This window comes from Pelophylax lessonae (genome assembly GCF_965119305.1).
Source record: "Pelophylax lessonae genome assembly, chromosome: 6".
Lineage (NCBI taxonomy): Eukaryota > Metazoa > Chordata > Amphibia > Anura > Ranidae > Pelophylax > Pelophylax lessonae.
Window position 1 is genome coordinate 108,900,724 of NC_138773.1, and position 23,738 is coordinate 108,924,461.

General features: G+C 44.3%; 1 protein-coding gene across 2 annotated transcripts in view; it reads right to left on the reverse strand.

The window, feature by feature from the left end:
• LOC309558248 (transmembrane protein 180-like) overlaps positions 1 to 23,738 on the reverse strand; it is an 86,442-nt gene that overhangs the window by 54,527 nt on the left and 8,177 nt on the right. For both annotated transcript variants that reach the window (XM_082261291.1, XM_082261290.1), the window contains exons 2-4: positions 20,272 to 20,437; positions 15,393 to 16,115; positions 9,641 to 9,795 (exon numbers count right to left, since the gene is read on the reverse strand). In XM_082261291.1, the coding sequence (XP_082117417.1) occupies positions 9,641 to 9,795; positions 15,393 to 16,115; positions 20,272 to 20,424 (1,031 nt within the window). In that variant the 5' untranslated portion in view covers positions 20,425 to 20,437. The remainder of the gene's footprint in view (positions 1 to 9,640; positions 9,796 to 15,392; positions 16,116 to 20,271; positions 20,438 to 23,738) is intronic.

The following is a 23,738-nucleotide window of genomic DNA, read 5'->3' on the forward strand; positions in this document are numbered from 1 at the left end:
TATTTATTTTGATTTGTATATGTTTATGAAATACCAGCGCTGCTAGTGTATTATTTAGGGTGGTTATGTGCATCTTTACAATCACCTTTTGAATACACCTTTTTTTCCATTTTAGTGTTTTTATAGCAGCAGCTCACGGTCCTCTTTCAATTTTATTGGCAGTAGGATCATTTGTTTTGTTTCCTTTGAGCGCTGGGTGAGTGGGGTTCTTTCGTGTTTTAGTTTATCCTACTCCTAATTTTATAAATGAACAGCAGTTCATGGACTGTCAAGCACCCACACTGCTGAGAATTATTTCACTTTAGAAAATGGCAGAAATTGTTTATGTAGTCAACAGTGGTAAAAGTTGGAATGCACAGCTTATGTGTTTCTGCAGTCCAAACTCCAGCCACGTTTCAGATTCTTCTCCCGTTTACCTTGTGGTCAGCCAGTTTATTTTGGACAAGGGAAAAAACTTTAATACATTCCAGCAGGATCAACAAGTAATAAATTATTGACCAAAACCATGCCACCATGGCTTGTGTGAGTGCACAGTATCAGAGAAACGTTGACATTTTTAAATGAGATAGATCAACAATTTAAAGCTGAACTCCAGGAATTGTCTTTATTGCATACTCATTGGTCCAGCGTGGCACAATGCAAGTGTGCAACAAATGCATATCTTATAAATGCATATCTTGTGGGCTGCTTGAAAAGCTGTACATTTGTGTTGTAGTTGGCACCACTACAGGCATCCCAGCAATCTTTCAGGTCCTGCTGGGGTTCTGTGTGAGAAATTGCTCCAGTGCACATTGACCACAAGAGTTTGCTCATTCAGGACCACCGCCATACATAGAACTTCTTGCATTTTGTTTTATGAATACAAGTCATTCTCTAATTAAGCAAAGAGGAGGGGGTCATAATCTCCAGCTCGTCTAATCAGAGAACACCTTATGTTCATTAAAAAAAATGCAAGGCACTCTATAAATAGTGGTGGTGGTGAGCTAGTGGTGGTGGTGAGATTTATTAAAACTGGTGCACACAGAACCCCATGTAGCTGTGTATAGTAACCAATCAGCTTCTAACTTCAGCTTGTTTAACTAAGCTTTGACGATGAAATAAAAATTCTGTGTGCACTAGTTTTAGTCAATCTCCCCCACCAGGTTCCTTGTGCAGAGGGGAAGCAGTTTGCACAGACCCTGAGCAAGACCTGGAAGATTGCGGCTATCCCCATAGTAGCACCAACTACTACAGTGATTTTCAGCTAACCCAGTGTTCTATCAGGTATGATATATGCATACTTAGAATGTGCCAAGCTGAACCAAAGTATACAATACAGATAATTTCTGGAATTTAGCTTTATAGGGACACTTTTGGTACTGTATGTATCAGGTGTTCCATTTCAATCTGAGTATCTGCCCCCAGAGCCTGCACAAATGGGAAATCAGTACTGATGGCTTCTATACTTTCTCAGGGTCCACTATAACACCTCTGAGATTCAGTGGGAATCATAGTGGTGTTTATTTACTAAAGCTAGAGAGTGCAAAATGAGTCACATTTCTGCATAGAAACCAATCAGCTTCTAACCTCAGTTTGTTCAATTAAGCTTTGGCAATAAAATCTGGAAGCCGATTGGTTTCTATGCAGAAATGTGACCAATTTTGCACTCCCTAGCTTTAGTAAAAAAACCCTAATGTGTTGGATCTTGACCCCTCTATTACATCGACAATAGGAGAAGACAGTGATTATTTCTAGCGGCTACCACAGCCACTAGTGATAATAGCAGGTAAAACCCAGCATGCTGGTTGAACCCAAGTTGATCAATCAACTTGGTACATTCAGCCTGCCCATACATGGTTCGAATTTTGGCTGGCTCCTGCTGAGCTGACCGAGATTTGAACTGTGTATTCGAACTGGCCTGCCTAAGGCTGTCCATAGACGGAGCAAATTATTTTCCTGCAACCATAGTTCTACAGTCAGTATTGACAAGGATACCATTCCCGTGGAGCAATGGTGTTCTCCCATCCCAGCGGGGGAAGCCATCCCCGCCAGGAGAACACAGCACTATAACAGCTGCTAGCAATCACATGTAAAATTCGAGAGGTTGGTTGTACCTAAATTGATTGATCAACTTGGGTACATTCAGCCTGCCCATGCATGGTTCGAATCTTGGCCTGTTCCTGCTGAACCAGCTGAAATTCAAACCGTCTATGGCCGGCTTTACACTTTAAGTGCTGATTTAGACAAGCTCACTAACACACGCTAATGAGAGGGAATGATGACAAAGGTTTTTACTTTTCTTATGTATGGCCTTTAGAGAACAAAAAGAATTGTTTTCTTGAAACTGTATTAATGTTATTTCCTTTAACACACCTTAATAATATATACATTAAAGTAAAATTGTGCTTCCAGCAAAATGTTCAACCTATCCATAGATCTTAACAGTAATCATCCAGTGTTGCATGATACACGCGATTATGCACCACAGAAGCCCAAAAGTCAGGGTGCGCAATTACACAAATGATCATTTCAACTGGAAAGCTGCGACTCTTGCCCATCAGTTCTTACCCTCCGCTCCTCATTACTGGGTAGTGAAGACCATTAGACCATTGGTAAAGTGTTTTACCTTTAAATTGTTTTAAGTCTGTTTATTCACTAAATGTGATGACAAAGAATGAAACAGCCAATATGCTTCAGGGGTAAAAGAAAAGTCCCCCTCATCATGGCTACAAAAATAGAAAAAAAAACCCCCACACGTGTGCTCCTTCACCTTGATTCCAACTAAAGTGCTTCTATAGGGCACCTGGTATAAGAGAACTGCCTTTCCAGAGCTTCTGAGCTTCATTAATAGCATTGTGACTTCAATGTAATGAAGTCCTGCAGCTGGATCTTGTGGGAATCTTCAAGGCAGGAATGTATGTCCTCTTCCTGTCGATGAATTAGAGATGGTTCAAGGGGTATAAAAGCCCCTTCCTTCCTTCCTTCCTCCTCCTGCACTGATCAAAATTGTTAATTACTGCAGAAGAAGAAGACGGGACATCCATGCAGTGATCATTTCTCCAGCATTAAGTTGCTCGCCCAACACGGAACATACTTCATTACAGCTAAGTGATGTGCCTATAGCTGGAGGGAATTCTCTATATCTTTTGAAAGAAAAAAAAAAAAAAAAACAGCATCTATACCTTTTATAATATTAACCCCCCCCCCACAAAAAGGCAAAAAAACAGTGGCGGGGTGCAGCGTTTGAAGGGAGCATGGCAGAGCTTTGACATATGAGTACTTTTGGTATCTGATGTTAATGTATTCTCACAATCTGACCACTGTGCAGAATGTACAGGTTTGCTTTGAGTTCCTCACATCCACATATGTGTCTAGGGATACAAATGTGATGGATGTCCTTTAATACTGTCCCACAATGTACTGCAGGTTCCCTTGATTTAGAGCACAGTGGTTACAATGCACTGCAAAACCAGTCAAGCAAGGCAGTAAAAAAAATACAGCAGACATCATACAACTGACAGAATATTCATAACACCCTGCCTCTTCTCTATACCAGTTGTTTGCTGCACAAACATCTGACAGCTCTGGAACACCAGTAGCAATAAGAAAGATCTCACTTTTCATCACATGCTCTAGCGAATATGTGACAAATATTACGGGTCATATGATTTACTCTTTGCATGTCAGGTACACAATACAATTACTTACATGTGAACAGTCTTCAAGTTACCATTCTTTTCTTAAAATGCAATAAAGCAGCAGTCTAAAAATACTCCCTTGTGTGTCTACAGGTGCCTTTGTAAAGTCTATTTTGAGTGTCCTGGGAACCCCTGCACCCAGGATGCTGTAATATACAAATTTTGGCTTTAGCAAACAGCTTAGGACAGAACCATTTTCTCTAACAACTCCTTACTGGACATACAGCTTCCCATTATGGAGGCTGTAGCTGGCAGAAGGCATGGCAGCCATTATCTTTCTCAGCAAAGGGCAAGATACAGTGCTCAAAAAAATGAAAGGAACACTTTGAAAACACATCAGATCTCAATGATGAAAAATCATGCTGGATATCTATACTGATATAGAATGTGTTAGGACTGAAAGGATGCCACATTGTTTGATGGAAATGAATTATCAACCTACAGAGGACTGAATAAAGACACCCCGAAAACCAAAGTGAAAAAATGTTGCAGCAGGCTAGTCCATTTTGCTGAAATTTCATTGCAGTAACTCAAAATGGTACTCAGTAGTGTGTATGGCCCCCACGTGCTTGAATGCATGCCTGACCACGTCAGGGCATGCTCCTAATGAGACGACAGATGGCTGTCCTGGGGTTTTTCCTCCCAGATCTGGAACAGGGCATCACTGAGCTCCTGAACAGATGGAGGTGTAACCTGGCGGCATCGGATGGACCGAAACATAATGTCCCATGATGTTCTATTGGATTTAGGTCAGCCGAGCATGGGGGACATTCAATGGTATCAATTCCTTCATCCTCCAGGAACTGGCTGCACATGAGGCCGGGCATTGTTGTGCACCAGGAGGAACCCAGGACCCGCTGCACCAGCGTAGGGTCTGACAATGGGTCCCAGGATATTATCCCGATACCTAATGGCAGTCAGGGTGCCAATGTCTAGCCTCTAGAGGTCTGTGCGTCCCTCCATGGATATGCCTCCCCAGACCATCACTGACCCACCACCAAACCGGACATGCTGAACGATGTTACAGGCAACATAACATTCTCCAATGCTTCTCCAGACCCTTTCATGTCTGTCACATGTGCTCAGGGTGAACCTGCTCTCATCTGTGAAAAGCACAGGGCTCCAGTAGTAAACCTGCAAATTCTGGTGTTCAATGGCAAATGCCAATCAAGCTCCACGGTGCCAGGCAGTGAGCACAGGGCCCACTAGAGGATGTCAGGCCCTCAGGCCACCCTCATTTAGTCTGTTTCTGATTGTCTGGTCAGAGACATTCACACCAGTGGCCTGCTGGAGGTCATTTTGTAGGGCTCTGGCAGTGCTCATCCTGTTCACCTTGTACATAGGAGCAGATACCGGTCCTGCTGATGGGTTAAGGACCTTCTACGGCCCTGTCCAGCTCTTCAAGAGTAACTGCCTGTCTCCTGGAATCTCCTCCATGCACTTGAGACTGTTCTGGGAGACACAGAAAACCTTCTGAAAATGGTACGTATATTGATGTGCCATCCTGGAGGAGTTGGACTGACTGTGCAACCTCTATAGGGTCCAGGTATTGCCTCATGCAATCAGTAGTGACGCTGACCCTAGCCAAATGCAAAACTAGTGAAACAGTCAGAAAAGATAAGTAGGGAAAACAAATGTCAGTGGCTGCAAAAACCATTCCTGCTTTGGAGGTTGTCTCATTGTTGCCCATCTAGTGCAATTGTTGTAAATTTCATTAACACTAAAGCAGCTGAAACGGGATAAAGCCCCTCTACTACTTAACTGACCAGATCAATATCCCAGGTGTTTAACTGACTTTATACTATTACTGATTAAAAAGGGTTGCTTTCATTTTTCAGAGCAGTGTATATACATTAACTGGAGAAAGGTTGTGCAAATGTATGTCCAGCAACCTGAGAGTGCCTGCCTTACATTATGAATAAAACTTTAAAGCGTTAAGCAAGGAAAAAGTCAGCACTGCAAGAAGAGAATTATCATAATACATTACAGGAGTCTATGGAGTTCAGCTGGTTTGCCAAATTATCCATGAGCTTCTGATATATTTTTGGAACTTAAACAATGAGAACTCATCTTTTAAATATCTAGTTTTGCTCTACAAAGTCTAACTATTTCCCACCCTAATATAAAGAAATTGTAAGATTCAGCATGGCATTGACTGTGTAGATAATTAAAGCTGTTAAAATAATATAAAAAATCAGCTTTGAGTGGACTAAAAGAGGGTCAGCTTTACCTGTCATAAAACCCAATGCATATACCGATGGCACCCCCAGTAAATGGAAACAACTATGTGTGTGCAACAGAATCAAGCTTCGGAAATGGCAGTTGGCCTAGCTTGAACAGGTTGGCATTCTGTCAGAATACAGGAAACACAATATTTGGGGTGTCAGCCTCTGCTTAAAGTAGATTTAAAAATCTCTAATCTATACAACTTTCTCTGGTGGCCACTGGACTGCGCCTCTTCAAGGGCTGGCCTTAACAATTAAACGCAGACTTGTTTCATGCTTTTGGGTGTGTCTCAAGATTAAACATTTTTTGGCACATTATGCAATCACATACCTAGTAAATTATTTATCTTTAACCCTTGAATGGGCAAGTTTGGAGCCTACTCAACTTCCCAGGTATCAAAATTTCAAGGGGTTGTAAACAACTCCCCATTGTTATATCCTTTGTAGCATGAAAAGTAATCTTATATAAAGAGGATTTACCCCGAACCCTCCACTGTTTCTTTGTTTATGAACAAATTATTGTATGCTTTCCACATGAAATGGGTAGAGGGTCCAAAACATCTCTGATGTTTGGGAGGCTTTCAAACTTTGCCTGTAGATAGCAACAGCCTATAAAAAAAGATCCAAACCATCCAGCATTTAGACCAAGGTACTTAACATAATATCTTGGCAAGTAATAATTTGCTCAATGCAGCCCTCCTCAGACTGGTTAATTTTTAAAACACTGTAAAAAACACACTGAGCAAGGTGCAAATCCCTAGCGCATTACCACACAATCATTTATTAAAATTCAAAAGCAATATTATACTCACAAACATGAAGAGAAACAGGTTTATCTGATAACTCCAATATTGACCAAGTCCTCAGTTTCAATGTCACATGGTTAAGAGTCTTAAGCATTTCGGGGGACTTGCCCCCTTCCTCAGAGCTCTGAGGAAGGGGGCTTGTCCTCCGAAACACGCAAGCTTCTCAACTGCGTGGCATTGGAACAGAAAAGACAGAAGAACGTCACCAGCACACCATGGATCTTCAATGTGGGTTCAAAGCTTTATTTAGTGATCACATTGTTATAGAAAAAGCAATGTTTCAGAGCCTCACAGGACCCCATCATCAGGCATGAAGGGGTCCTGCAAGGCTCCAAAACATTGCTTTTCATAATACAACAATGTGATTGCTGAATAAAGCTTTGAAACCACACTTGATATCCATGGTGTGCTTGAGACATTCTTCTAATTCGACTATCTTCCATTCCTGCCGATGGTCGCTATAGCACATGTCTATATATACAGACATTATCCAGTAACATGTGCGTTGGGATTGTGCATTGGTATCCCTTTCATTGGAACAGAAGATGCGTCTTACAGCTGGAGTTGTTTGTCTAAGAAGCCTGTTTTTATTCATGTTTGGGAGTATAATATTGTTTATTATGTTTAATAAATAGTTATGGTTGATAATGCGCTAGACGTTTGCGCCGCCCTGTGTGTTTTTTTTATAGAACAATCCATAGCACAACGTTTCCATTATACCCATTGGTACCAAACCAGAATATTAATCAATGACCCACCAATGGACACTCAAACCTCCATTTAAATTGTATTATATTTCCTAATCTAACGACTTGAGGCCACCTCTTTTTCCTCTACACACTAACTGCGAGAACAACCACCATCCTTACATCCAAAAGCTCAATAAAGTTTATCCTCAGAACAAGTACTGTTAGTATTATCTTCAACTATCCTAACAAACTGTACAATACCATATTTGTATCATCTTATTGGCCAAATGCTGTGACCATTCTGTTTCTTAATCACATTCTCACAGTAAAATAAACAAAAAGAAAGTATGTTTAAATCGGAGTTCCACCCTGAAAACCTTTTTTTAGATAAAAATACCCCCGGGACAATCAGGGCTAGTGCATTTCAGCAATGATAGCCTCTGAACTGTCCCCGGGTTCACTTACCTTTTAGAAGAAATACTTACCTTGAAAATGTCTTGTCCAGCGCTGCCATCTCAGGTGTGGGCAGATGAAGCCAGAGCGTCCCCTTCGGTGACGTCGGAATCCCAGAATGCCCTGCACCGGCCCCACCGTCACTTCCGGTGCAGACGAGTCATCCGTGCACAGTTTCTGGGCATGCCCAGAAGCCGTTTAGCAGGGAATGATGCACCTGCACCAGAACTGACGAGCAGGGCTGGTGCAGGCGCATTGACTCCTGGGAGCGATGATGTTCAGCTCCCAGGAGTCAACGCAAGCAGGAAGTGACGGCGCGGGCCGCAGCCGCAGAGGGAGAAAGAGGAAGTAAGGTAAGTAGATTTTCGTCAAAAACAAAGTAAGTAAATTTAATTATCCAATTTTTTTTCCAGGTACAAAAAATAAATCTCATGGGGAAAAATTAATTTAGAGGGTGGAACTCCACTTTAAAGCCAAAACATTTTTTTCCATTTTTGATAAGAGATTTCCCTTCACTTCCTTTATAGTAACCTCATCAGGAAGTGAGTGGAACTCTTTCCAATGTGGGGGATATCACGTCTTAGACAGTTGACCCGGAACCATGTTCCTGTTCTAGTGGCAAGTCAAAATTGTGGAATAATCTTCACTTTCACTCCTGGTGACAATGGTGATCAGGACAATTTGTGAGAAAGAATCACGGAAAAAAAAAAAAAACACACAAACACCCCAATAAAAACCTGACAGTGGTTCTAACCTCTCACTATTATATCGAAAACTGGGGGAAAAAAAGAGTTTTGCATGTTAAATTAGATCTAAAGCCAAAACAGATTCTTCATTTTATTTTAGAGTATGTTTTCTTTGCCATCTGTGTCCTTTTTAAGATGTTTCACTTCACTTTTTGTCCTGTGGACACAACAGAAAGTTAGAGGATATCTTACCAAACTAAACCCCTCTTGGACAGATGTCACTGAAACAAATGTCTCAGTTTTAGTGACAAATTTTAGTTTTTCCTCTTACTTTCAGTCCTAGTGACAATGGTCACCAAGACAAATAGAATGAACTTCCCAGCAGGGACACAGCAATGAACTACTGAAAAGGCTTCCAAACTCTTACTTCTCTAACCAAAAATAAAATAACATTTCAGGAGTATAATCCTGGTCACAGTCTCAGCTTTTGGGATTTACATCACTTGTACCAATCCTTTACTTTAATGGGTGGTTCACCCTGTACAGTGGGGAAAACATTTTGGATGCAGCATAAAGCCTGCTGCCAGCAGCCTGTCAAAAGCAATGACAAATATGTGTCAGTTCTATGCTGTTCTGAGCAGTAGAGGGCCAAATGCTTATAAGATCCGTATGCCCTAAGCACAAATTCTCTGCGTTCAGGGTATACGTCCCTATATACACACAGCCCTGTACCAACATACTGCTTGGAACAGTGTACAGCCAATGCGTAAATACATTGATTTTTACAGACTGTTGGCAGCAGGTTGTACACCACCCCTGTGCCTCCTGGGGGCCAATATACACCCGTTTTTTTATACTGTCCAAGCCAAACAGCCTGTGTACATGGGCGTCATACAAAATAGCATTTGGACATTATCTTTATGTGCTTCTTTCCATTTAATTTACCTCTGCAGTATATGTGGAGGTCACTGTATGCTACTTAGCTTTCGGTCAATGCTTAAAACAAAAATGTAATAAGATAAAAAACAGAAACAATTTCCCTTATGAACTGTAAACCTTTAACAGGACAGTGACGGAAACCAGACGTGAGAGAAGTTTACTTACATGTTAGTGACAAGGAATGTAGCTAGAATATAGTAATGCTGAGGTCCTATTAAAAGCATCAGAACTGCTGAAATGATTTCCAAATAGAATCCCCATAGGATTACTTTGTAGTAACCAATGTTTAACAGTAAGGAGTGACTGATGAGCACAAGAAACTGAAAAGAAAACGAGCACATGTGAAATAGAAGGATAATAAATGAAAGTCAAAGAATAGCCGATTGTATGCTACAAAAAAAAAAAAATGTAATTATTCACTCAGGGCAAAGTTACTGAATGTTTTTAAATATCCCCCCCCCCCCCCCCAGGCCACTTATGTTCACCTTTGCTACTCCTCTTCCACCATTTTGATGGTCCCTGTGAGCCCTGGCAAAATACCTGGTGCTTCCTATTAGGAGAACTCCTGGCCAATCAGGTTTGAGTACTGAATCCTATCAGCAAACATGTGAGGAGGACATCTAGGACCCTGTATAAACTGCACCACATTATAGGACTTGAAGCTTATACAGGGTTTGACTTCTGATTCTGATGGGACAACAGAAAAATGAAAAAGTGCGAGGGGGAGTCTAAGGCAGGCCATACTGAATTCATTTGTTTTCATTCAACCAGCAGGTTGAATGAAAAAACATTAACTGATTACTCTATCCACACATTTGATGTGGATGGGGGAGTCACTTCTGCTGAGCTACTGTATTCGGTTGGCAGAATACAATGATCATGGCTGTCTGCCAGAGCCCCCAGCATTGATCATTCTGGAAAAACCCACCAGGCTGGTTGTAAACAAGTTGATCAAGAGATTGACTTGTGTGCAACCAGCTAGCCCATACATGGATCACAATTTGGCCCGTCTGTGCTGAACAGATCAAATTTCAATTCATGTTTAGCTGGCTTACGTGGTTCTGGAGGTGAACATTGAAGAGACTCTTTAGCCAATAGTGGTCAACTTACAAGATCTGACTAAGCACATGAGATAGGCATGGTTGAAGGCTGAGAACATGCTGGAGGAGATTGTTGGAAACTGAGGAAATGTTACATGAGGCTGATAAAGATCACTGCCCTAAAGCACCTTTAAGGTCCAAGGACTTGTATAGACAGACATTGTAGTAGGGTGCTTGGCACAGTTTTGATCGTTGCCAGGCACCTTATAAAGAAAATCTATCTCAAATAGTGTACTAAGGTGACAAGATTAGTATATTTAGCATTTCAGGAGTGTGGCTTTCTATTGTTTTGGTTCAAACACTGAAAGCAACATTTAGACCCCGTTCACACAGGGGCGACGCTACTTGCTGGGGCTGTGCACCGCGACCTCGGCGCGACATGCACGGACTTCATATCATTGAAGTCAATGCAAGTCGCCTCCAGGTTGCCCCAAAGTAGTACAGGACCCTTTTTCTAAGTCGGAGCGACTTGTGTCACTCCTATTAGAACGGGTCATGTACTCGCGCTAGTGTGAATGGGGACTTGGACCCAATCTGTGCAAGAACATGCACTGCTTCTTCCTCAGAGATACTTTAACAACAACGTTTAGGAGGGCAGGTAAAACGCTGCATGAGTAACACAGGCTCTAGATGCTGGCCTGAATAAGGTGCCCATCTGTACTTAGCAGAAAGCCAGTTTAATGCCATGCCAACAGAGCATATTGGGCCTGTAACCAAAAGCGAATAAAAGGAAGACTACCAACACAAAAAAAAAAAAAAATTGGATTTTTGACTTACCGTAAAATCCATTTCTCTGCGTTCATTGACGGACACAGCTCCTTAGGACTCTTGACCATTGGATTACACTGCTCCCTAAAAGAGTAGGACACTAGTCAGAAAAAGAACTTGACTACGCCTATGGGCAGTCCCAGGAGGTATACCCCCCCTCTCTGCTATAGGTACTCAGTTTTGTTACAAGCAGTGTCAGAAGTATTACAACTCCATAGAGGGGTGGGTGCTGTGTCCATCAATGAACGCAGAGAAATTAATTTTACGGTAAGTCAAAAAAAACATTTTCTCTTTCCTTTATTGACAGACACAGCTCTTTAGGATTCTTGACCATTGGGACCTCCCAAAGCAAAGCCAAACTTGGAGGGGTAGCAACAGCAAAAAATTCCCAAGGCTAAACATTAGCCAACCAGGTAACAGGAGCTCAACAAACTGGAGCCCACCTAAACAATAAACCCCCAAAGAGGGAACAGAACCTCTAAACAGCAGCCTGCAAAACCTTGCGGCCAAAGCAAGCATCCACAGATGCCAACACATGAACTTTATAGAATTTTGTGAAAGTGTACACCGACGACCAAGTGGCTGCCTTGCAAACCTGCGTCACTGACGCCTGATGACGGAAGGCACAAGAAGTACTGATCACCCGAGTAGAATGCACCTTGACAGAGAAAAGAAGAACCTGACCCTTGATCGAATAGGCCTGAGTCACTGTCTGTCTGAGCCATCTGGAAATGGTTGCAGAAAAAGCACACGGTCCTTTGACAATCTGCTGGACAGCAGGAGATGAATCGCAGCATGCAACTTCTGTAGTTTTTCCAGAGGAAGGAACACTCTGGCTAGAGTGGAGTCCAGAATCAGACCCAGATAATCAAATTTTCTGGATGGAATCAGAGCAGACTTCTAGTAATTCAGAAGCCAGCAGAACTCCCTCAAGGTCTGTATAGTGATCTCCACGTCATCCATCAGAGCCGCAGAAGACTCTGCTCACAAGAGGTTGTCCAGGTAACCCAGTATTGCAACTCCCCGCTGACGTAGCCGTGCCAGAACCAGGACCAACGCTTTTGTGAAGACCCGAGGGGCGGAGGCGAGACCAAAGGGTAACGCCACAAACTGATAATGCTTTTCTCCTACAGCAAAGTGGAGGAAGCACTGGTGATGGCACAGATTGTAAATCTGCAAGTAAGTATCCTTGATCTCCATAGAGGTAAGAAAATCCCCCTGATGTAGGGATGCCATTACCGTGCAAATGGACTCCATACTGAACTTCTGTACCTGCACAAAGCAGTTCAGGGCTTTGAGATCCAGACTCAGATGCACCTTGCCCTCTTTCTTTGGGACCTTAAACAGGTTTGAAAAAAAGCCCTAAAACTGTTCCAAGGCCCCCTGTGAGACTCTTAATGATGCCATCCAGGGTAGCCCCTGAAAAGGTAGTTCAGTTAAAGCTTTTTTTTTTAGAGGTCTGGTCCGCAGACCAACACTTAAGCCACAATACCTGCCTAAGTACCACTGCCGAAACAGACAGCCTAGATACCAGCGGAGCCTCATCCAAAGAGGCATCACAGATTAACTGCAGCCCCTGGACCAACTTGTCCGCCAGTTCAGCGCAAAAGTTTAGCCCACTCGGTCAGAGTTTGCGACACCAGGGCAATGGTGAAGACCGGCCTAAGTGCCGAACCTGCAACAGTGAACAATTTGCGGGCCACTGCCTCCACTTTTCTGTCAGCCGGATCCTTAAAGGCCAGGGATTCCTCAACCGGAATCATGGTCACCTTATTTAACCTGGAAACAGGGGGGTCCACCACCGGTGGAACTGTCCACTTTTTAAGGAGAGACTCCTCAAAGTGAGACCTCATTGCAAAGCGTTTAGGAACCACAAAAGGACCTTTAGGGTGCTCCCACTCTTTTGCGACAAATCTGTTCAAATAGGAAGGAAAAGGAAACACCTTTGCCATTCTAGACAGCTTGTGAGTGACAAAGAGGACCGGCGCCTCTGCCGCAGCTTCAGCTGCATCCTCCATTTTTAAAAAGTTTCACACACAGACACAATCAGTACGTCCACCAGCGCCTTTTCGTGTGCAGCCACAGGTGTGGAGGAATCATCCTCCTCACTATCAGAAAAGTCAGGACATGTGGCTGCAGACCCCACAGATTGGGCCACATCCATGGGGACCAAATCAGATTCAGGATTTGAGGAGACAGGCGAGACAGGGGAAGACTGGGGGTGCTTTTTGCTAGCCCACCTCCCAAAAGCCACCACTACCCAGGACACAAAAAGGACTCTAGGACCGACGTCAGTGCATCAATGGATGGTTGGGACCCCAAGCCTCTGAGAGGGGGTTAGGTGGGGAAACGTACTCCAAAGACTCCATCAGTAAAAAGGGGGACCCAACAAAACATGTCAAACACTGGTAAGGGGCACCCCCACTGTGCTGGTAGCACCACCAGGTCACGAGCAACAGAGCAACCCAAAATCCTGCAGCAGAGAGAGGGAGGGCCCCACCAGACTCACCACCCCACCAGAAAGGCACCGGCTGCCCCAGGAGAACATTTGCTCCATGTGCGGCGTCCAGGGAAAGAAAAGACCCATGAATCAGCACCAGGGAAAAAGGAGGGGCTCCCACAGCCGAAAATCGCCACCGCTCTGTAGTATGCCGAACCAACGAAAAATGGCTGCAAGACTACACAAACATGGCCACTGGCCATAGGCTAACAAAGGCTCCACCAAAATGGCCACCAGGGATCACAGGAATGACACTTGAGGGAAAAACCGGGCACAGAGCCCCCACAAAGGTACAGTCCCCCCCCAACCGATAGCCCAGTCACCGGCGGCGTACCCCCTCCCTCACCATCATTACAGCACTATGCCCCAGCCCCAGAAACAGCCCAGACCAACATACTACCCCAGATGAGAGGGGAGTGGATGGGGGGGCCTAACAGGGAGGTGGGGAACCCGGGATCCGACCATCCCAAGGAGGGGCCTGCATCCACCCCTAAACCCTTCTGGGGAGAAGGGAGGACAGCTACTCACAATACCAGGAACCAGGCAGGCACAGCTCCAGACAGAATCCCCTAGCCATCGAAATGGGTTCGATGGCCAGACTGGGATGACCACTGGATCTAGATTATCCATCCTGTCGCTCAGTCCGGCAGTTGATTGTAGCTTTCGCAGAAAAAAAAAAAACAAGGAGCAAAATAAAAGCCATTTAAAAATAAAAAAAAATTCCAGGACCAGAGATCCCAGCAAGTTCCTAGGTCAGAAAAAAACTGAGTACCTTTAGCAGGGAGGGGGAGAATACCTCCTGGGACTGCCCAAATGCGTAGTCAAGTTATTTTCCTGGCTAGTGTTCTACTCCTGGAGGGGGCAGTACTGTATAACCCAATGGTCAAGAATCCTAAGGAGCTGTGTCTGTCAATGAACGACAGAGAAACTTTTTTTTGGTGTCCTATAAATTTGGGAAGGGGTAGAATCTCTGTTAGGTGTTTATTGTTTTCTGATTCCTCATTGGGGGAATTTTCTCTTCCTGTCCCACCATAAGGGCATCATAGAGACAGGACACTGGGGACACAGATAGTATCAAAAACAGTTTTTCAGAACTGTCAATACCTCTGTTGGGTTTAATTACTGTCTGCAACTTCCAGTCCCAGAGATCCCCATCTCCTCAGAGGAGCCAGCAATAAAAAAAACTTAAAGAAGTTGGGCTTTAAGTGTTTCAGAAAAAGTTAGTCTTCAAGATATTTTAGGTAACATAGTAATCAGGGTACATTTTTATCTTATGATCCAATAGAAGGAAGCTCCTTCTCAGTTCTTCTAGCCTCAAATTAAGAAAATTCTTTATCATCTACCGTATGTTTAAATAAACATAAAGTGGTATACCAATGGTCTTATTAATTAGGGAAAGCAAAGTGCAAAGGTAAGTAATCCGAATGAATTATTCAGAATGTATGTTTTAGATATATGCAAGTGCAAATGTTCAGTAATGTTTTTGAAAGAACAGTTTGTGGATTTATTTTTATGGCTCAACAACTGCGAAATGTAAAGGGGCACTTACCTGAGGAAATATAAATCCAGCTCCATACATGATGCTTCTTACAAAGGAAGGAAGAGCGTCTTTGGGAATTAGGTTATCAGCGAATATCATCATGAAGTTACTGCAAAAAGTGGCATGGAAAACTTGAAAAAAGTTCATAGACACAAATAGAAGAAAGTTTTTTTGAGTGAGGATCTGCTTAGTGAGAGCTAGAACAGAGGACCAGGAGAGTGTGGTGTCTGAGCGGCTGTTGCCCTCCAGAAACTTTTGCTCGTACTGGGTCACCCCAAACATACCAGTATAACACATGCATGCAGTGGACAGTACCGCCAAGCCCAAGGTGAAGGTCTGAAATCTTGGAATGTTCTCCATATTATCAGAGACAAGTCCGCAAAAGAGGATGCTTGAGGAGCCCAGCAGCGAAGCCAACTGGTTGTATTTTATGAGTTGAAGACGGCTTTCATGCTTCGTTGAAATCTCAGCAAACAGGGCACACTGGGCAAGCAGAACAAAGGTAAGCATGCCATCAAACACACACAGAGCTACAACAAGATGGATGCCACTAAGCCATTCACCTTCTGAGTAATCTTTCCAGGGAAACCAAGGTATTAGGAAGGCCAAAGCATAAAATGGTGCTCCAAATAAGATGGATTTGCGACGTATAGAGCAGAAACCTGAGTTTGAATTGTCTTGTATGTACCCAAATAAAGGATCATTGATGGCATTCCAGATCATGAATACAACCTAAAAGATAAAATCAAAGATAGGTCATGTGTATTGTATTCTCAAAGAAAACATTTTTGGGTGGACACTGCAAGGTTGAATCAGCCCTCCTCTCTTCTTGACTATAACAAGTGCTCTGTAGCTGGGCTTTTACCTCTTAGATCATCCACCTGCAGCAACTATTGCAACAGTGTCGCATTCTCTATGTCACAACCCACTGGTGACTGTTCCAATATTCTACAAGAGTGGTATCTTACTTAAAAGGGTCCAAGGGTCACATTTGTATCCACATTTTGACACTATCTCCCTACTTCCAGATTCTGCTGAGGTTCAGACAGGCACTGTAATCTTAAGCCTCATACACACGCATCGAAAATCGGCAGGGAATTTTCGTCCAACTACCGATCTGCCGATTTTCGGCTTGTTAGTATGATGCTTTCGACAACCAACTCCGACTTTTCGGCCAAAAAAATCTGGTGTGCAGGCTATAAAATTTTTGTCTGCCGTCAAAACACGGCCGATTTTCAGTACAGATTTAGACAGGGAAAAATCTAATGAGCAAGTCTGGGCATGCTCAGAGAAGAACGAACACAAAGAAAGCAATCCAACACATGACATCACTTCTGAAGTAGAATTTTGTTGGGCGAGAAAATTCGTGTGCAGTCTAGGCACATTCCAACCAACAAAACACCACTCTGGACAAAAAACGGACGATCGGTCGGCCGATAATCGTTGCGTGTGTACGGGGCTTAAGGCAAGGCAGCTCACGCTACCAATCCCTCTGCTGCTGGCTGGGAGGTCTACTGCTAGCACCTGGATTTACAGCTGGCAGCAGAAGCACCACTCACCACAGATCCTGCATTTCTCCACACCCCCCCCCCCCAATCCATCATCACTGTGCCTGGACCCAGCTTCTCACCACCATACTTGAAAGCCCTTCCCCACCATTTCTTAATGCCACTCAACCCACCTCTGTTTTCACCACCTCCATCCTGCTTCCCCTGCAAATTAACCCTCATTCTTACCATTGCTCCTGACCCCATCCTTCTTTGCATGCCACCACTTCACTCACCCCTACACTGACACCTGCCTCTGTGCTTGCCGCCACTGCTCTAACACACATGTCTGTGCTTGCCACCGCTGCAGTAATACGTCTTTTGGTATTCAGCCAGTTTGACAAAAAGACAAACACACATGCAGACTTCCAAGATGTGCCTCTTCCATTTTTCCCTGCTGGTTTTCCTAGATCCACTTTATGACTTACTTTCCTTCTGGCTAACAAATGGTTACACATAACAAGCATTTATGTTTGTTTAATGATGTCTCATCTAAATTAAAGAAAAGCCTGACGAGTCAGGTCCACCCTATAATTTGGAATGTATTAAAATGCATAGTTAACCTTGTCCAAAGGTACCTATAGATGTGAGATAATGGGTTTATTGCACTGGATCAAGAAATAAACGTAGGCAATGATTGTCTGGCTGACTGATTTTTGGAAATAATGGGGAAGATTTACTAAAACTGGTGCACACAGAATCTGGTGCAGCTGTGCATAGCTTGTCCAACTAAGCTTTAACAATAAAACCTGGAAGATGTTTGGTTACTATGCACAGCTGCACCAGATTCTGTGTGCATCGGGTCATCAGTCATCCAGGTTGGACTTCTATTGCCCACCCAAGATAATGCCGGTTTACAATGGATTCGCTCACAGCATATAATGCGCATTCAGGTTATACACTCATGCATATTTATGCCTCTTGCATCCACCATCTCTCTGTCTGAGCACCTTAACTACTTGACCTCCGGAAGATTTACCGTCCTTCATGACCAGGCCATTTTTTGCAATACTGAACTGCATTCGTTTAACTGACAATTGGGCGGTCAAACAACGCTGTACCCAAATAAAATGTATGGCCCTTTTTTGCCACAAATAGAGCTTTCTTTTAGTGGTATTTGATCACCAAAAAATATGCACTGTCACTGTACTAATGACACTGGCTGGGAAGGGGTTAAACATCCAGGGCAATCAAAGGGATAACTGTGTGCCTAGCTAGTGTTTTTGTGTACTGTATGTGTTGCTTTTACTAGGGGAAGAGATTCATTTTATTCCCTGCTTTCCAGGGACACATAATCCATCCCTTCCCCTATGTCAGAACGGAGATTTGCCTGTGTTTTACCAATGATCGGTTGGTGCTGGGCACTGGATGATTACTCACAGCAGAAGCGGCCCATTGGCGGTGTGTGCACGCCCCCTGTAGGCGGAAGTGCAGAATCACATATATATGTACATGATCCTGCACAGGAGGGCCCCCTGTAGCAGTAAATCTGCTATAGGGTGGTCCGGAAGTGGTTAAAGATGAATTTTAAGTATTGATATTTTATACATAGTTACATCAGACCAGCTTGGCCCAATGTAAATGTGCATATACTATACCTGGCCAATGCCTCTGGAAGCTGGAAATCCCTCAGGTAGACACCACTACTCAGGGGCGTAACTATAGGGGTTGCAATTGCAACCGGGCCCCATACTCCAGAGGGGCCTGTGCGGCAACCCCATACACCTGGATAGGAAGGGGGGCAGGGGCAGCATGTAGAGAAATCACTGTCCTCCTTTTTCCTCCTGTATGCTGCCCCTGCCACTCCTCCTATCCAGTTCACTTGTGTTCTGCTGTCTCTGGGCCCCTGTGTGCTCTCCTGGTCCCCCCCACTGTGCTCCCTTCCCTCTCCTGCTGGCTGCTGCAGGGGATGTGTCACCATAGAGAACCAGGAAGGGGTTAGTAAATATGTAAATTACCAGCTCCTTCCTTTTCTGAATGGACATTGCAAAAAAATTAAATAAAATGATAAAAAATAATTAAATTACCAAAGAATAAAAACTACTGACACCGGTGGGTGAACTTCCAGGATCGCAAAGGTCACACTTGTGACCGCGGCCTGGCATTCCACCACCGTGGGGAGGCCCCAAGATGGCAGAAAGGGAGCCACTGCAGAACTTGGGAAAGGGTCCCACAACGAGGGTAAAGGGCCCCAGGATCAGTGGGAAGAGCCCCAGGCTTGAAGGGAAGGGCCCCGGCCAGGGGTCTGGGGGGCCTTTCATGGTTTCTTGCACCGGGGCCCTGAAGGTCCTAGTTACGCCTCTGCCTCTACTCCAGTGATCTCCACTTGCTTCTGGGTCCAGTGCTGAGCAGCTGACCTGCTGCATTCTAAACACAGGAGGTTGGCTCTCAGCACGGGCACAATGCAGAGCATGCCTTGCATTTTTCAAATGAATGCAAAGCATCCTCCACTTGGACAAGGAGTAGAGCATAATCTGGTTTACATGTGCGACCATCATTGCCATACAAGATAACTTTGACAGTCAGCTTGGAGACATTATGTGGCCTCGCCAACCATTGAATTCCCACCAAACCGCATCCGCATGCATTATACACAGTTACAAACAAAAGAGAAAACAGGCGCCTCTGAGTTAAGACTGCAATTTAATATGGCAAACAAGTAATAAAAACTGACATCAAGGTAAGTATAAGCAGACAAAATGGGTCCTTCCGGTGTCCATGTGGAGGCTGGGGCTTGGAGTCATCACTGTGGGTCTGTAATCATCTCCTCTCTTCCTCTTCCTGTCCAGCAGGAAGTGGAGGGTGTCACAGCAGTGAGATGGAGGCTTGGACAGTAGGGTGAAACCGCAGTGAGATGGAGGCTTGGGCCGCACGGTTATACACAGTTACAAGGCAGCCCCATTCCTGGGAATGGGTCACGATTGGTGGCAGTACTGCCTGCTGAATGAGGCATATGGTATAACTTATGTCATGCCACAACTGTGGCAGTATATACTAATGTGTTTGTTGGCCATGTTAACTTGCAGCCCAGCGCTTTTGTAAGACCCTGCTCAACCACCTGTTTTTTCCACCCCTGTCCGCCCATTTAAGACTTAGAATAGTATTGTAGCTACTAAATTATTATTATTATTATTATTATTATTATTATACAGGATTTATTTACCGCCAACAATGTATGCAGCACTTTACAAAAAAATGGGGGACAGCACAATTTACATTACAGTTCAATACAAAAGGAATAGGAGGGCCCTGCTCATGGAGCTTACAATACTAAATGCATAGTTTTAGAGTTATATGTTAATGTGGGTACAATTGGTCAGACATACAAATATTTATAATACCTGAGCTTGATGAAAAGCTCCCTCTGATATTTTGTAGCGGTTAAGAAACAGCTTCACGTAATAAAAGTTAAATATATGGTTCATCATTCCAGCTCCTAATGTGGTCATGGAGTAGGCCAGAGCCGGCCTGTTAATTCTGAAGGGTAACGTCATGCTTACAGTTCACCTAAGGAAACATAAACAGAAATAAAAGCAGCATTACCAAAGGGTCTTTGTGGTTACTACGAGAGGAAAAAAGACTGTGAAAAGAAACATACTGCTGGGGTCTCCTGAAAATGTGAATTTCCTGGCTGTATCTAGCTTTTAGGATTTCTGAGTCTTTTCTCTGACGTTTATGCTGCCTGCATTCACACTTGGATTTCTGTGTTTAGTTTTTTCTGTTTCCCAGATCACTTTTTCCTGTGTTTAGATGTTCCTAAAACGGGGGTTAGATGCGTTTGCATGCATTTAGCCCTGGTTTACACTAGATTTTGATTCGCACCGCATCAAAATCGCAACCCGTTCATGGGAACTGATTGCGGAGTGTATGTTAGGTTAACGAAACCCCGCAATCAGGTTGCAAAACGGAGCGCAATTTGCAGAATCAGATCAAGTGGGTGTAAACACCCATGCAATCCGATTCCGGTGCGGACAACAAAGGGGTTCCACACGAGTTTGGTCTGAATGCGATGCAAATTCAGCCATACAGTTTGTATGGTTGAATTTGCATTGCACAGACATCGCATGTGATCTGCACAGCAATATGGTGCGAATCGCATGCAATGTCTGGCATCGCACTAGTGTGAACCGGCCCTTTCAATGTTTAATCAGGTCCTGGACACACAGAATTCTGTTTTCTCTAAATGCAGCTAAACTGACAACACTTAACCACTTGCCGACCGCTCACATTGAGCGTACTGCGGCAAAGTGGTTCGTTATCGTCCAGCGACGTAGTACTACGTCGCTGGACTCCTCCCCCTGTAGGCGGCGCTCGCGCGCGCGCCACCAGAGGCGCGCTTCCGCTGTTTTCAATCACAGCGGGAGTCGGGCCAGGGGAGGAGCGGCGGCTGCTCTTCCCCGATCGTCGGGGAATCTAGTTTGGAGATCCGCCCACCTGTGTAAACAGAGCGGGCGGATCTCCTAAGTGACAGGGAGTGACAGATCGCAGTGTTCAGCATAGCTGAACATCCGATCTGTCCCTGACTCACTCAGTCACCTCCCCCCCCCCCCACACGTCAGTAAGCACCAGGCATACATTAACCCCTCCCTCTCCAATAAAATTAACCCCTTCACTGCCAGTGTAATTTTCACAGTAACAGTGCATATATATAGCACTGATTACTGCAGTAATGTCACTGGTACCCCCAAAAGTGTCAAAAATGTCAGTCAAGGGTCCGATCTGTCCGCCGCAATGTCGCAGTCCCGCAAAAAAAAAAAAAAAAAAAAAAAAATCGCAGATCGCCACCATTACTCGTTAAAAACCCCCCCCCCCCCAAAAATGACAAAAATCTTTCCCTTAGTTAGTAAACGCAATAACTTTTGCGCAAACAAATCAAAATACGCTTATTGTGATTTTTTTACCAAACATAGGTAGCAGAAAACAAATTGGCCAAAAATTAAAAAAAAATTAGATTTTTACATTTTTTGGGGGGAATTTCATATAAAAAAATGTTAAAAATATTGTTATTTTTTCAAAATAAACGCTCTTTTTTTGTTTATAGCGCAAAAAGTAAAAATCGCACAGGTGATCAAATACCACCAAAAGAAAGCTCTGTTTGTGGGAAAAAAAGGACGTAAATTTTGTTTGGGTACAGCGTCGCACAACCGCGCAATTGTCAGTTAAAGTCGCACAGCGCCGAATCGCAAAAAGTGGCCTGGACGTAAGACAGCAAAATCCTCCGGTGGTAAAGTGGTTAAACACAGGTAAATACCGAGTTTGATTGGAACCATTGAAAAATCATTACATGCAATTATAAGGGTTTATTTACTAAAGCTGGAGAGTGCAAAATCAGGCTCGCGTCTGCATTCAGCTTCCAAGTTTTATTGCCAAAGCTTAAAAGTGGTTCTAAAGGCAGAAGGTTTTTTATCTTTATGCATTAAGATAAAAAAAATCTTCTGTGTGCAGCAGCCCCCCTAATACTTACCTGAGCCCCATCTCTATCCAGCAGCCATCCAGGACTCTCCTTCCTGATTGGGTGAGACACAGGAGTGGCGACATTGGCTCTGAGAAACATCTAGATCCAGCGATGTTGCACAAGAGACTCGGCTGTTCGGGACTACCCTCCTCATTGGCTGAGACAGCAACGCGGTGCTATTGGCTCCCACTGCTGTCAATCAAAGTCAATGAGCAATGAGAAAAGGAGGGTAGGGCAGCGTTGCGGCTCCGTGTCTGAACACAGGAAGCTGTGGCTCGGCTCGGGTGCCCCAAAAGCAAGCGGCTTGATGTGGGGGCACTCAACAGGTGGGAGCAGCCAGGAGCTCCAGCAAAGGACCCAAGAAGAGGAGGATCTGGGCAACTATGTGCAAAACCAACTGCAAAGAGCAGGTAAGTATAACATGTTTTGTTATTTTTAACTAAAAAAAAACCCCCAAAAAAATAGAATTTAGTATCACTTTAATTGAACAAGCTGAGGTTAGAAGCTGATTGGCTGCCATGCACAGCTGCACTAGATTCTGAGGGCTCCAGTGTTAGTAAATCTACCCCATTCTGTTTAGAAATGTCCTGTAAATGCATTGAAATTCAGGGGTGATGCACTATTTAAAGGATAAGTTCACCTTTCATAACATGTTACATGTCACAGCTATATTCAGGAAATAACATGTTACGAACGGACAGGCCACCACACCTTCACAATTCCTCCTGGCCCGAGTGGGGCTCCACCCGCGTCATTGATTGACAAGGCTCTGTGCATTGAAAACCACAAGGTCCGGCAGCCTTTGCGACTGTTGGCTTGTAGTTTTCAATGAACTACCACAGCACTGTGGAGAACCGTGGTAATTCATTCATGCTTCCTGCCAGATTGTTTCTGCTTGCCCATATGGGATATACAGGCAAGCAAATACACTGGACTCAGGACCTGCGCATGCGCCTGCTGTCCCTGTATCTGGAAGCTGGACCAGCGAGGAAGACTCCCCACCGCTACGGACAGCAAATTTAGCCCTCTCCGGGTTCGAGGGGGAGAAGCGCCGGTCACGATCTCGCCGGTCACCGGGGGACCCCCCACCCCCAATCGCCTCCATGGTCCTCTGACCAGGACAGGTAACAGCCGAGCTCCACACCTGCCTCCTCCTCCGGGGAGGAAACACAAAAGACTGGGGAAGACGGTGGGTGTCCGCACCTTTATTCACCTGATCCTTTGTGTTTCCGTCTCTGGAGGTGGAGCCTATATTTCCTGTGCTGTCCTGGACAGACGACTGGAGAAAGAGCTCTAAATGAAACTGACGGAAAAGAAGTGTCAGTGGAGAAGAAAGTCTCACTCGAGACAGCA